This window comes from Peromyscus leucopus, chromosome 1 (assembly GCF_004664715.2).
Source record: "Peromyscus leucopus breed LL Stock chromosome 1, UCI_PerLeu_2.1, whole genome shotgun sequence".
Classification (NCBI taxonomy): Eukaryota; Metazoa; Chordata; class Mammalia; order Rodentia; family Cricetidae; genus Peromyscus; species Peromyscus leucopus.
Genome location: NC_051063.1, coordinates 26,061,806 through 26,077,783, shown reverse-complemented (window position 1 = coordinate 26,077,783; position 15,978 = coordinate 26,061,806). Strand labels below are relative to the sequence as shown.

Below are 15,978 nucleotides of genomic sequence, written 5' to 3'. Positions count from 1 at the left end.
TAACACATCTAAGAATAAAATTCCACAACAGTCTACATTCCTTCAAACAAAAGTATGGTCAGACCTATTAGTCCACTCCTGGTACCAACTTTTGTCTTGGGATTTTTATTGCTGTGAAGAGACACCAGGACCACAACACTACTTACAAAGGAAAACATTTAACTAGGGCTGGCTTACAGTTTAGAGGTTTAGTCCATAATTGTCGTGGAGGAAAGCATGGTGGCATGCAGGCATACATGGTGCTGGAGGATAAAGGGGTGAAACGGTAATGGAATCTTCCTCCAATGTTCCTCTAAGATACCTGCTGAAACCAGACCTGTGGCAGTAGAATCCCCACATGGAAGCCCAGAGAGGTCATTGTGTGAAGCTATGAAAGTCAAGCCTAATTTTGTTGGAGAACATAGGATGTTGGAAATGACGAATCCATAGAATGTCTACCAGGCAGAACTGCAGAGAGCCCAAGAGAATGAACTATGTTGCAGTCAACAATGCAGAAGGGAGTGAGAGATCCAAACTACCATCTAAGCCCTTTGATCTCAGACCTGGAGCTACAGGATTTAGGAGTTTGCCCTGATGAGGTTTTGTTCAGTGATTTCTTAATATGCTCACAATTCTTTTTTGTTATGGTAATGTATATTTTATGCCATTGTGTTGTTGTTATGTAGCTTGCTTTTTCATTTTACAGGGGTTACAATTAAGAGATTACCTTGAGTCTCAAAGGAGACTTTAGACTTTGTAACCGTATTGAGACTGAAAGACTACAGGAACTTTAATTTGGACTAAATGTGTTTTTGAATTATGATATGGGCACAAGTCTATAGGAGGCAGAGAGTGTGAAATGTGGTTTGAATGAAAATGACTCCCATCAGCTCATATATTTGAATGCTTGTCCCCAGTTGGTGGAACTGTTTGAAGGATCAGGAGGTGTGGCCTTGTTGGAGGCCCCAAGGTGGGCTTTGAGGTTTCAACAGCCCACACCATTCCCAGTTAGTCTTGTGCTTGTGGATCAGATGTAAGCTCTCAGCTCTGCTCCAGTGCTATGCCTGCCTGCTGCTATGCAAGGCATGGACTGCTCCTATGAAACCATGAGCCTCCAATTAAATTCTTTCTTTTATAAGTTGTCTTGGTCATATGTTTTGTCACAGCAACAGAAAAGTCACTAAGACACTTGCTAACTCCCTTTTCTACATGTTTTCTCTCATTTGATTCATATAAAAACCCCAGCCAGGCGGTGGCGCATGCCTTTAATTCCAGTACTTGGGAGGCAAAGGCAGGTGGATCTCTGTGAGTTCCAGCCTGGTTTACAGAGTGAGATCCAGAACAGGCAACAAAGCTACATGGAGAAACCCTGTCTTGAAAAAATCAAAAAACCAAAACCAAAACCAAATCCCAAGATGGACATAATTACCTTCATTTCACAGATGAGAAAATAGATCCAGTCTCTTCTCCCTAAGGACTTTCCTGAAAACCCTACTCAGAACTCTGCTCCAACCCTGCAACTACCTGATTTCTACTGTATATTATTGGGCTTCTCCTCTAGAATCAAGAGCATGAAGATGTTTCTTTTTAATTCATTCCAATGCCTCCAAAGGCCAATCTGGCACGTTTGGCATTCCAGGAGCTACCAAAATAATGGATGAAAGTTTACGTATTAGTCTTGCCTGCTAAATTTCAGATTCCTGAGAATGGAGCCAGCATTATCTTGTGTGGCTACAGAGCCAAATGCCCAATAAATAAATATTTGTTGACCTAAGTCATGAAAGGATGAGGGGTACCCCAGAATAAACTGACCCAACAGTTAATGATGTCAAAAATGCAAATATTTTAATGTCCATTTTTATACTACACTTTACATTCAGCACTTGAAGAAAATGATTATGGTGTTTTAAAAATGCAACTATCAGGTTAGATATAGTCCTTCATGATTATACCTCATCAATACTTAAGGACACTATAAGTTAATGAATACAATAAGAAAAATAATGGGGAAATTCAGTTTAATACACAGAAATTCAAGAGGAAATTTCAAGACTTTGATCAGAAGCTTTCAGTGCTGGTACTATATGCTACTACATTGTAGACCAATGTCCACAGCAGGCTAAGGAGAAGAATGCTTACCCTCTGAAGACATGATCTAAGAAACAGGGGGACAAAAAAAAAAAAAAAAAAAAAAAAAAAAGAAGAAAAGAAAAAGAAATGGGGGACCAAGCATTCTGTGGGAACCAGTTAGCCATCAACAAGTCCCTAGTAAGGACAACTATGGAGGCAGCTATAGGGAGCCTGAGCCTGTCTTATAAAACAAAGCCATGGAGCAGTACTCATAAACAAGCATGATGAGGTTTTGTCATCTATAAATAATTTTCACGTTGTTGACGTTGTTGATGTTGTTGAAAGGATTCCAGCTATGACTCTTTTCGGGCATGAGAAGCTTTGGGTGAACACCAGCCATGGGATGACCTACTGATGGACCTTCTCAAAGTACTCTTTGGAAGCTGTTGGACTTGGCTTGATCTGAAAATTAAAATTAAATTGGGTAAGAGAGACATCATGATAGTAGTCTCAACAGTGAGCTCAGAGCTCCAGAAACTAAAATTTCTTCACTTTTGAAGATTAGCCTATTTTTTCAAAACATATAGATGAAAGCTAACTAGCAGCCTGCGTAGGAACTGTCCACCTCACTGTCACCTACCCACATGCAGCCAGCACCTCTGTTGGCTCCCTTGATAGATTATTCTCCAGGCAGAGAAGACTTGGAATTGGGGCCTGGTGCTCTGAGGAAAACAACATACCGTAGGGGACTCTGGTGTCCAGTTGGCAGGACAGACTTCTCCATGGGTCTCCACAAACTGGAATGCCTTTACCAAACGGAGGGTTTCTTCCACGCTGCGGCCCACTGGGAGGTCGTTGACACTCAGATGCTTGATGACACCATTAGGGTCAATAATGAAGAGGCCTCTGCACAGAATTTATCCTCATCAGTGCTAACAGAACTAGGGCCAACAACTCTCATTTCTATCCTTTTATGTCTTTGATTCTCTTTTAGTAAATTCATTAAGCTGTCAAATGCTTAAAAATGGGAGATTAGGGACTGAAGAGACTGCTTAGCAATTAATAGCTTAGACTATCTATCCAGAGGACCTGAGTTCAGTTTGAAGAACCCATGTAGGGCAGCACACAACTGCCTGGAACTCCTGCTCCAGGGGACCTAACATTCTCTTACAGCCTCCAAGAGCAAGTTTACCAGCATGCACATACTTCTACGCAGTCACATATACATAAGTAAAATTAAACCTTAAAAAGAGAAACTAGTGCTGGAAAGATGGCTCAGAGGTTAAGAACACTGGCTACTCTTCCAGAGGTTCTGAGTTCAATTCCCAGCAACTATATGGTGGCTCACAACTCTCTATAATTAGATCTGGTGCCCTCTTCTAGTGTGCAGGCATACATGCAGACAGAACACTGTATATATAATAAATAAATAAATCTTTAAAAAAAGAAAAGAAAAACCAACCTGGAATTAGTATTATACAAAAAGTTTGTCACCTTTTAGTAATGACAGATGCTTTGATAATGTCAGGCTACCATGTACAGCTTATGTTATGGAACACTGCAAAACTGTACCCACAATGTGATGCATCTAAAAGGAACGAACTAGAAACAATAAAGACTTTTATTCAGTGACCTAGCAGACATTCTTTAGACTCCTGTATCAGACTGTGGTAAGGTAACCACATATATGTAAGAAGAGATTACGTTATCTACATCCAGTAAATATTTAAAACTTTCCCTTTTGATTTATTTTGTGTGTTGTGTATGATTGCATGCAAATACCTATGGAGTCCAGAAGAAGGTGTTGGATTCCCCAGAGTACAAGTTATAAGTGGCTGTAAGTGGTGCAATGTGGGCCCTGAAATCGAACTCTGTCTTCTGCAATAGCAGTAAGTATCTATAACTGCTGAGTCATCTTTCCAGCACCTCACAATTTCTTTCTTTTTTTTCCCTCCCCCTAATGAGACAAGGCCTCTCTACACAGTCAAAACACTCACTAGTTAGACCAGGCTGGCCTAGAACTCACAGAGATCTGCTTTTCTCTGCTTCCGTAGTGCTGGGTTTAAAGGCGTATACCACCATACCCAGCTGAAAATCCCTCTTAAAGGGATATAGGGACTTCAGTTGTCAACTACATAGGGAAAGAGCAAAGTACAGAGGGGCTTCTTCTTCTCCTGTCTGAATCCAGGCTTTGGGCCTGATCGTATTCTTCTTGTGCCTGATCTCTGAGGGACCCAGCTGCAGTCCCTAGAAAGTAGTAGAGGCAGACCTAGGAAGGAACAGAGTCCACAGACTCTAGAATCTAGAGAGAAGACTAACTTGTCAGCTCTACTCAGCTTTCTGTTAGCCCCAGAAAGAAACTAGTAATAGTCACTACAAAATTAGAAGATCCAGTGTGGTAGTTTGAATGTAATTGGTCCCCATAAATTCATTGGGACTGGCACTATTAGGAGGCGTGGCTTGTTGGAATAGGTATGGACTTTTTGGAGGAAGTGTGTCACTGTGGGGGTGGGCTTTGAGGTCTGATATATGCTTAAGTCACACCCAGGATCTCAGTTCACTTCTGTGTTCAAGAAGATAAACAGATTAAAAAATGGAATAAAGGGAGAGGGTGACATCAGGGCAAGATCCCACCCAGCTAAGTTTCCAACTTGTGAAAAGGAATTAAAGAAAAGCTTAGTGCTTGGTATGGTGGTGCACACCTTCCCAGTACTCCAGAGGCAGAGGCTGGTGGATCTCTGAGTTTGGGGCCAGCCTAATCTACAGATCCAGTGTCAGGACAGCCAAACTTAGACAGTGAAGGAAACCACCAAAACCAGAAAGCTGGTAAAGATGTAATTGAATGAGGGGGCCATGTTCCAGCAGCAAAACTTGGAAGCTTTGGCCATGGGATTCCAGCTTTAAGGATAGAAGAAGGGTTATGAAATCTGCTCCATGACTAAGAAAAGCCGCCAAGGCCAGGCATATGTCAGGGTTGTCCCTGAATGGAGGCCTAGTAGACCATTGCATAAAACTGTGAAGTTGAAGCCTGGACTGTCTTGGAGACCCCAGGTTGTTAGAGATGCCAGAGCTATATGGTATACCTGCCCAGGAATGGGGAGTGCAACTAGCCCAAGAAAAAGAAGTGTGCTGCAATCAACAAAGCTGAAAGGAGTTGGAAATCTGAAGAATGTTTTGACATCAGACATGGAGATGCAGAGTTTGGAGATTGTCCAGCTAGGTTTTGGTCTTGCTTTGGCCCAGTATTTCCTCACCATGTTCCCTTCCCTATGTTTTGAAATGGTAACGAATATTTTGTGCTATTATATGTTGGAAGTATGTGATCTGTCTTTTTATTTTATAGGGGATTACAGTTTAAGAGACTGCATGAATCTCACTAGAGACTTTGAACTTCGGACTTTTAAACATTGTTGAGATTGTGATAGACTATGGGGACTTTTGAAGTTGGACTAAATACATTTGCATTATATTGCTACAAACTTGTGGGGGCCAGGGAATGGAATGTGGTAGTTTGAATGTAATTGGCCTCTATAAACTCATTGGGAATGGCACTATTAGGAGGTAGGTGTAACTTTGTTAGAGTAGGTATGTCCTTGTTGGAGGAAGTATGTTACTGTGGGGGTGGTCTCTGAGGTCTCATATATGTTCAAGCCACATCCAGTGTCTCAGTTCATTTTCTGTTGCCTGCAGATCAAAGATGTAGAATTCTTAGCTCCTTCTCCAGCACCATGTCTGCCTGCATGCTGCCATGTCCCACCATGATGATAATGGACTGAACCTCTGAACTGTAAGCCACCCAATTAAATGTTTTCTTTTATAAGAGTTGCCATGGCTATGATGTCTCTTCATAGCAACAGAAACCCTAACTAAGACATACTGGAAGGAAGCATAACAGACTACACTTTCTCTTGCCACTGCTAACTATGGAGGAGCTTGGCTTTGGTTTACTAAGGAAAACAGTAATCTTGAAGTCAACAAGGCTGAGTTCCAAAAGGCTGCCAGCACTGAGTTTCAAGATGAGTTGGGTTCAATTAACAGCCAGCCTCCAATGCAACTGTGTGGCATCCCAAGGTGTAGCTCTTTTCCCCTTCATGAAGTTAGTTCCTGGGTCCCGCCTTCACTCCCGTTCTCGGAGATATCAAGATGACAGCTAGAGCCTGTGTTCTCATGAAGGAACTCAAGAAGGTAGCATATGAACATGGGACTGTTTAAGACTGAACTTTTCCCAGTCCCATTGAATGAAAGAACATAGAAAGCACAGGCTACAACTCCCTGGAGCTATTCCCTAAACTACCTACCTCATCAGGTTATTCCTGTACACCTACTGGAGACTCACCTTCATTTAATCTATGAGAAAAGTGAGACACAAAAAGGCAAATAACTTGCCCCAAATCACACAGCCTAAGAAGTCAAGTTTAACAAGAAATCAAACCCTGTCTTGTTTGATTCCAAGGCTTATACAACACCATCTCCACTGAGAGAGAAAGAGAGACAGACAGTCAGACCTTCAAAAAGCCTTTCTCCCAAACAGTTCGATAGCTTCAGTGCCAGGAATAGCCATTATTGAAGGGCTTCTGGACTGTTAAAGAGAATGGATCAATGGGACGATCAAGACACTGGCATTCTTTCCTAAAAGAAGACCCAGGTAGTGGACTGAGCACACATCTTGGCCATTTCTGAAGACTTGCAACCCTCATAGAAGCTATTTCATCAGTGCCTAAGTTAAAAAAAAAAGGGGGGGGGGCTCAAAAGCTAAGAGCAATTGTTACTCTTACAGAGGACTTAGGTTAGATTCCCAACATCCATATGGTAGCTAACAACCATTTATAACTCTAGTTCCAGGGGATATGACCTACAAGGGGAATGCTTGCACATGGTGTATGGACATACATGCAGACAAAACACATCCATACATATAAAATAAAATAAATTTGGGATGTCTATTCTTGGATGTCAACCTGACTATATTTGGATTTAATTAAAACCCAAATGACTAGGCACACCTGTGAGGGATTTTTTTTTTCCCCTTCTTTTCCAGACAGATTTCTGTGCCCTGGCTGTCCAGTACTTTACTCTGTAGACCAGGCTGGCCTCAAACTCAGAGATCCACCCACCTCTGCCTCCAAAGTGCTGGGATTAAAGGTGTGCCCCAACACCACTGAGCAATTTTTCCTAATTAAATCATTTGAAGTGGGAAGACTCACTTTTCTAATTCAGATCCTTAAAGTGGGAAGATACACCTTTAATCTGGACCACACCTTCTGCTGGCAGCCTATATAAAGGACATGAAAGAAGGAAGCTTGCTCTCTCTGCCTGCTTGCTCTCACTCTTGATAGCAAGTCAATTCCTTCACTGGCATTAGAGCCACTTCTCGAAGATTCTGGATTATACTGAAGACCAGCTGAGACATCCAATCTCATGGACTGAACTACTACTGGATTCTTAGACCTTTCATTAGTAGACAGCCATTGTTAGACTAGTTAGACTAGTTATAGACCACAGCCTATAGAACATTCTAATAAATCTCCTGTATATAAATAAATAGCATACACACACACACACAAACTGTAAGTTCTGAACTCTAATACAAAATCTAAATTAAAGAAAAAAAAGCTTCTGCTTCTAACAACATTTTACCATCCAGGTATAGGTGGAACCAAAATAAATGCAAATTAAAGGATAGTGTGGGGCTATATATCCAAACCCTGTTTCAAAAAATCAAAACCACCAACAAAAAAACAAACCTGTATTCCTTCCTGAGAGTTTTACTGAAACTGACAAGCATTTCCTAGAATCTTTATAAATCCTCAAGAATTAAGATGATACTAAAATATGCAAAACCATCCCATCTCTAAGGAGCAGCTCTTACCTGAGTGCAATGCCAGCACCTTCCAACAGCACTCCGTAGTCTCGGGCTATTTGCTTAGTTAAATCCGACAACAGCGTAATGTTCATATGGCCCAAACCACCACTCTAATAAAAAGGCAAACAGGACTGGTTTTCAGGTGGTTCTACAAGGTCTGAACCATATACCAATGTTTAAAACTAACAATGATGGTGGTTAAGTAATAGTAAATGCACATAAGAGAGTTCTGTTTAACTTCCTCCTGCAAACTGCCTAAAGTAGATACAATTATATCTGCCATTATATATTTTTTTTTAATTTATTTTTATTTTATGTGTCTGGAGTATTTTACCTGCATGAAGTGCCTGAAGAGGCCAGGAGAGGGCATCAGATACCCTGGAACTGGAGTTAAAACATGTTGTGAGCTGCCATATGGATGTTGGGAACTGAACCTGGGTCCTCTTGAAGAACAGCAGTGTTCTTAACTGATGACCCATTTCTCCAGTTCCTATTATTTTCTTGTATTGATGTGTATGTGTGTGGGGAGGATGTGCATGTGTGGAAGTGAGGACAACTTTGTGGAGTTGCTCTCTCCTTCCACTTTATGTGAGTTCCAATGATAGAATTCAGCTTGTCAGGTTTGCTCAGCAAGTACTTTACCTGCAGAATCACCTCAATGGTCCATCTCCATTATTTTAATGATGAGGAAACTGAAGCTCAAAAAACTAAGTACTTTTTTTCTTCAGGACACTGCTATAGTGTCTGATTGACCTTTATCTTTTTGAGACAGAGTCTCACGTAGCCAGACTGGCCTCCAATTTACTATGTAGCCAATGATGACCTTGAACTTTTGATCTTCCTGCCTTTACCTTTGGAATTCTGGGATCATAGGCTATGCTAACCCACCTAGTTTATGTGGTACTGGGGACTGAACCCAAGGCTTCTTGGCATATTAAGTAAAAGCTCTAAGCACACCCTGCTCTCTTTTTCCAATTGTTAAATCAGTTGTTGAGATGAAAACTAGTTTCTCAAATATAAAAATAAAGGAGTGACAAATTACTCAAGTCACTGTTGTTAGTCCTGGATCATACCTAGTAAAATTCTGATTGTTTTTCCTAGCAGATTTCTAGACAACATCACACAGAACAGTATAGCAAGCTACTATGGGTTCAAAGTACAGGCCTAAGGAGGCAATATAGCTAGCCATGTTCCCTGTCTTACTCAGTCTATCTCCATTAGTATTTGAACCTTGGAAAATATACATGGAATGAGCAATAGAGATAATACAATGTCCAGGGAGTTTTTACTACAACAGTTTACAGACTGTTAATAGGCAAGGATCTACAAACGGCCTACTTCAGGAGGATATGGCTCACCTGGTACAGAGCTTATCTAGCATGCATGAAGCCCTGGATTTGATCCCCAGGAAGACATAAACCAGGTTCTGATCCTAGCACTTGGAAGTGGAGGCTGCAGAATTAGAAGCTCAATGTCATCTGAGTTAAGAGGCCAGCCTGAAATACATGAGACACTGTTTTTGAAAGGAAGAAAGGGGGGAAGGAAGGCAGGTAGGCAAGAAACTCACTTCAGACTGGCTATGCTCTGACAATCTCTAGGCTTTCTCTTAAATCTCTTATGTTAGTACAGGGGTCAGGGGTAGTTGGGGAATGAGGAAGAGACACTGGTCAATGATTATTTAGATAAGAGGAATAAGTTCTGCTCTTCTGTACAATAGGTGATATAGTTAGAACATATTGTATTTTTTAAACTAGCTAAAAGAAGATTTTTGTTTTGTTTTTTGAGACAGGGTCTCACCATGTGGTTCTGGCTGCCCTGGAACTCACTAGGTAGACCATGTTAGCTTAAAACTCACAAAGATCCCCCTGCCTCTGCAGAAGTGCTGGGATTAAAGGTATGAACCACCCTGCCCAGCTAAAAAGGATTTTGAATGTCATGACCACAAAGAAATGATTGAGGAAACAGTACTGAAAAGCCTGATTTGATCCTTGCACAATGTATACATTTATCAAAACATCACACTGTATCCCATAAATATATACAATGTTTTTATTGTGTGGTCTGTATTATTTGTGATTTAGAAATGAAACCAAAGAATAAAATAAAACAAAGAAAAGGTGATTGTCAACCAACCTACCTTCCTTGGTGTATTGATCCAGGCAAGATGGCTAAAGTGGGAATCCACTGAAACTGCAACCACTTCACAGTTTACATCATGAAATTCATTGGCTTTGTCACTGAAAGCAACGATTTCTGTAGGACACACAAATGTGCTTGGGGAAAAAAGAAAGTTTCATCAGATCACGCAAAGACAAAAATTTAAGACATAAACATTAAGTTGACTAAAAACTAAATTGATTTGCTTAAGGGGTGAAAAAAGTGAAATGGGCTGGGTTGGGGGCACATACCTTTAATCCCAGAACTCAGAAGGTAGAGGCAGGAGAGTATCTGTTCAGCATGGTCTACACATAGAGACCATGCCACTGCCTCTCCTGACCCCCCCAAAAAAAGCAAGCTTCCTTCTTTCTAGTTTCTGGGCATGGTGTTATGTTCTTTTAATCCAAGCACTAGGGAGGCAGAGGCAGGCTGATCTCTGTGAGTTTGAGGCCAGCCTGGTCTACAGTGAGTTCCAAGACAGCCAGGGCTATTGAGAGATACCCTGCCTCAATCAGTCAATCAATCAATCAATCTGCAAGGGATTGGGGAGGCATACTTTGAAGACTTAAAAAGAAAACCTGTACTTAAATAAAGCAGCTTTATGAACTCATTTCTTATACTACTTTCTCATTTTTCAAACCAGACTGGTATGAAGTTTAAACTGGTTTAGAGAACCATTAGTCAAAAGCATGTAATACAGAACTGTATTAAAAGTTGAGAGCATAATTCAGTGATGAAGTGCTTGCCTAGCATGCCCAAGGCCTGGGGTTTGATTCCTAGGACCACCAGAAAAACAAACAGAACCATATTAAAACTCCTCCATTAGAGTCGGGCAGTGGTGGCTCACACCTTTAATCCCAGCATTCGGGAGGCAGAGGCAGGCAGATCTCTGTGTTTGAGGCCAGCTTGGTCTACAGAGCAGGATCCAGGACAGGCACCAAAAAACTACACAAAGAAACCCTGTCTCGAAAAACAAAAACAGAACAAAACAAAAAAAAAACCCTTCATTAGAAGTAGGGTCATTTCTCCCATTAAGTTTATCACATGAGCTATAGATAGTCAAGGTCAGTGAACAAAAATCAAAAGAATCTTCCTCTTCACTAGAAGAGGAATTTCAGCATGGGTTAGAAAACAACACCAGCTCTTAGTAGGACATGAAAGCATTATAGAATCATACTTACAAATCCAAAGGGTAGAAGAAAAGCACCAAGTATTTCCCTTTAAAATCTTCGAGACTCAGCTCTTTGAACTCTCCATTGACAACAGCTGTACCCTTAAAATAGGGTGCATGCTGTGTGACAGCAGGGGTGTGAAATGTGGAACCTAAAAGAGACCACACCCTTGTATGTAGCTTGTCATTCACATCAAGCACTGCATGATTTTATTTAAACTCCTTTCATTGAAACTTATCAAATTAATTATTTATCAGAACTGGTGATATGTTACTAACTCAATGACATGGTTCACTTCAATTGTACATCTTAGGTACAGTAATTTTCTCTTCAGCGAAGTTCTAAATTATACACAAATCCAACTCAGTGGTAGGTAGAAGTGTGTGTGCACGAACACATATGAGCATGAATATGGAGAATGGAAAACATCCTCTGGTATTGATTCTCAGAAGCCATCTACCATTTTTTTTTTTTTTAAAGCTTTTTCTTTCTTTTAGAGTCTCACAAACTTAAGAGATCACCAAGCATGTTAGCTGGACACAAGTGCATACTACCATGTTTGGTTATATGTGGGTTCTAAAGGTCAAACTGGAGGTCTTGCACTAGCTTACTGACTGATTTAGCTATCAGTCCAGCAACGAAGAAAAATTAAAAACAACAACCACCACCACCAAAAAAAAAAAAAAAAAAAAAAAAAAAAACAGGAAGAAGAAATGAAATGCCCTGGGAACTAAAAGGAGGAAGACAAAGGAAAACAAAGTCAGAGTCAGGGTTAAAAAGACCCTTAGTATCAAGCAGCAGGGTTGGTTCTTCACCTCAATAGAGAGAATGGAGTCTGGGTGGTTCTGATGCAGGAAGACAGCTGTGTTCAGGAAGATTAGTCTATCAGGAAGGTAATGACTATAGTTATCTCAGTGAGAAGGACTGAGGTGTGGCAGAGAGAACATCAAGAACAGATAGATGCAGGGCATGTTTCAATGCTGGGGTGGGTACAGGTATAGCTCAGTGGTGTTTTGTGTTTTCATTTTATCCAGTGGTCTTTTTATTACTGAGTTGTAATTTAGGTATCTTAGAGTAATTTCTTTTATTAAGTATATTATACAAGTTTTTTCTTTTTCCTTGACTATGGTTTTCTCTACTCATTTCCTTCCTTTCCTTGTTTCTTTCTTTCTTTCTTTCTTTCTTTTTTTTTTTATTTCCAGACAGGGTCTCACTCTAAGAAGGCCCTATTGGCCTGGAACTTATTATGTAGCCCAGGCTGGCCTCAAACTTGTGGCAATCCCCTTGTGACTACCTCCCCACTGCTGAGATTACAGATATGCACTAATCATATCTGGCCCTTTTCTTTTTTCTCTATCTGAAACAGAGCCTTCCTATTTAACCCAGGCTGGCCTCAAACTTGTGTTGATACTCTGCCTGCCTCATCCACCTAAGGCCTGAAATTTCAATTGTGTACTGCTACGCCTGACTTTCTCCATTTCCTTTTTTTCTTTTTCCACTGAGACAGGGTTTCTCTGTGTACTCCTGGCTCTTCTGAAACTTACTCTATAGACCAAGCTGGTCTAGAATTCAGAGATCCACTTGCCTTTGCCTCCTGAGTGCTGGGATTAAAGGTGTGTGCCAACACCAACAGCTTCCATTCATTTTCTTCATGTTCCTTAAAGGTAGATCTTACATTTTTTTTTTTTTTTTTTTTTTGTTGTTGTTGTTGTTTTTTGGAGACAGGGTTTCTCTGTGTAGCTTTGCGCCTTTCCTGGGACTTACTTGGTAGCCCAGGCTGGCCTCGAACTCACAGAGATCAGCCTGGCTCTGCCTCCTGAGTGCTGGGATTAAAGGCATGCGCCACCACCGCCCGGCTTAGATCTTAAATTTTTGATGCTGCCAATTACTCACTGTTCCTAAACCATTCCTTATGGATCTGGCCATCTCTACACATTCTCATACTGCATTTTTAAAAGCTCTAAGGACAAGTCTCATGCATAGCCAAGATCCAGAGTTGTTGTCATGGGTTCTTTTTGCCTGGGTAAAGCTAGAATACAGTAACACTTACTGGTGCTAAAGGCAAACTTTGCTTGGGCAGAGGTAGACCACAGTATGTCGGTCAAGCAGGTTCTTCTAGAAGCAACAGGCCTAAGAACTGCTGAGGTAGAAATACCCCTGGAAATGGCACTCACATGCTGAGCAACCTGGAAAGAGAAATGCTTTCTATTAGGAAGACTTTTTGGAAGGGTGACTAAAGTCTGACCTTGCTGCTGTGGCTCTTTGTCAATGGTGGCCTTAGCTGTTCGTTTCCCCTGTGAACCAAATACCAAATCAAATTAAAAGCACATTTTCTTTTTCCTTCTTCCTCCTTAAAGACTGCAAGGCCGAGGGAATCGTAAGAACACAGCCTCAAGAATAAAAATCTCCAGATGACTCTAAAAATTCAGCAAGGCTAGGCCAGGCTGAGAAGTTAGTTAAGCGACCCTCCCTTCCCCGCCCCCTCCATATCTGGTGCACACGCGGCCATATCAAGGTTTTTCTCAGAAAAGGTCCTTTCCAGGCTCTTAATCAAGCAAAAAAATAGGGGAAAGTTCATGCCCTGGGAGAGTTTGGCCAGTGCTCAAGGGAAATGTTGGCTCAACTTGGATGCCCAGCATGGCTAGGGGAGAAGGTAGGTACTGCCTTGAGGCTGATGGCGACGAGAAAAAGAGAAGATGGTTCTCAAGAGGATAGCAGCCTGCAGCCACCAGAGAACAGCAGTTACAGAACAGAGTCCAGACTGAAGTGGAAGTAGAAAGCGGCTCCCGTTACTGTAGCACTTTGTTCACACTCAGATTTAAGTGTGAGCCCACAGCCACGTCAAAATGAGGCATCACTCCTTCCATGGTAAAGAAAGGAAAGCAAACTGAGGTTCAGAAATGAGAAGTTAAGCCAGGCGTTGGTGCCGGACACCTTTGATCCCAGCACTCGGGAGGCAGAGGAATGCGGATCTCTATGAGTTCGTGGTCTACAAAGCGAGTAGTAGGACAGTCAGGGAGGGCTACACAGATAAGCTTGGGGAGGGAGAGAAAGGGAGAAGTCACTTGCCCAAGGTCATATTTAGTGACAGACCCTAGAACACGGCACCCAATACGCTGGCCTACAAAGCCAGACCTGGGTGCTTTAGTGAGTGAAGAAGCAGCAAAGGGACCCTCAACTCAGAAAACCGAAAGACTCCGGGGGGGGGGGGGCCGCACCACCCGCTGGAACTAGGGGACAAGCTGTTCTGCGCAGGCGCAAGGGCCTCGCGGGCCTCAGGAGGCCTCTCGGTGCGCGAGGTGAGTGTAGTAGCCAGTAGACCCAAGAGGGCGCGATCCGGTCCAGGAAGAAGGTCCCGGAGTCGCAGCTGTGTCATGCATCTGCCCAGCTGGCAGCTACTCACCGAGGACCAGAGCAACCTTCCCGCAGCAGCCGCCATCTTCAACGCGGAAGGAAAGGTAGCCGGAAAAGCCTGCAAGCAGCGGTCCACGAAGGGTGTGTGTCTTCTACGTAAGGCGTGGTTTCTGAGCGGGGCTTCCCGTCTGGGGGGCGTGGCCCCGGTGGGCGTGGTTGGGTTTACAGGGTGGGGCTGAGGCGGGAGAGGTGTGGCTTACGAGAAGAGGTTGAGTGAACTGGCTTAAAGTAGAAGGCTGAGAAGGACCCCTTCCTGCTCAGGGCGACATTTCCTCTTGACCTCTTGAGTGGCTGAATGCTTGTTTTCCTATTTGTTGTACCAACCTATAAAGACCTAATGAAAGTTATCAAGTAGATACTTATTTCCCCATTTCCTGTTGATTTTGTTTTCTTAACTTTGTGTGGTGGAAACCTTCTGTCTGAGAAAATCCAGTTCCCTTTCTACTTCAGGTAGAATCTTCTGGCTTCTGCATTAAATGGAACCAATTTAGTTGTTTGAGTTCTATAATAAGCTAAGTGATTTAGAGACATCAATGCTTACTGTGCTTGTAAACCTTTGGGATTGTGTGGGGGCTTCCATTTTGGCCTCTCAAAACTGGGATAATTGGGACACATTTTAAATCAATTTATTTGTTAATCGATACTGAGTGGAGGGCACGGTTTTGAAGCTGCACATCAAACACAGAATAAAATTCATATGGTATTTACAGTAAATGCCATCTCTAAGCTGGTATTTTCCAAGCACTGTTCTGTTATTAATTTAGTTTTTCAAATCTACATATCATCTAAATAATATTTAATACTTTCTTTAAACTAGCTCACTTTATTAAAAAACACAAATGATCTTTTTTTTCCTTTTTTTTTTTTTTTTAAAGATTTATTTATTTATTATGTATACAACATATATGACTGCAAGCCAGAAGAGGGCACCAGATCTCATTACAGATGGTTGTGAGCCACCATGTGGTTGCTGGAAATTGAACTCAGGACCTCTGGAAGAGCAGTCAGTGCTCTTAACCTCTGAGCCATCTCTCCAGCCCCCACAAATGATCTTATTTGACAAGAAATGTTAAACAGGAAAAACTTATAACAGTATAAATAGAAAATAATTAATAATAAACATACTAAAGCAAAATACTGCAAAGTTCTAGCTAGATAGTTACCTGCTGAAAGTCTGAATTTTGTTAAAAAGAGAGAGAGGTGGTCAGAGGCATTCTCTTCTAGCCTCACAGAAAGCCTTCTGATTTGTTGTGTCCAGAGGACTGAAAGAGAATTCAGAAACACTTTTAACTTTCTCATGTTGAGATGTTATGTTATTATTTA

The 15,978-nt window shown here is 41.7% G+C and overlaps 1 protein-coding gene across 1 annotated transcript; it reads right to left on the bottom strand.

Moving 5' to 3' along the window:
- Window positions 1–1,798: 1,798 nt before the first annotated feature.
- Window positions 1,799–14,760, bottom strand: Prdx3 (peroxiredoxin 3). Its single transcript, XM_028860755.2, has 7 exons — window positions 14,645–14,760; window positions 13,292–13,427; window positions 11,251–11,392; window positions 10,050–10,185; window positions 7,919–8,022; window positions 2,790–2,955; window positions 1,799–2,511 (listed from the first exon to the last, which is right to left on the bottom strand). Exons 1-7 carry the CDS (start codon window positions 14,678–14,680, stop codon window positions 2,458–2,460), a joined length of 774 nt encoding a protein of 257 aa, XP_028716588.1. The 5' UTR covers window positions 14,681–14,760; the 3' UTR covers window positions 1,799–2,457.
- Between the last annotated feature and the right edge of the window lie 1,218 nt (window positions 14,761–15,978).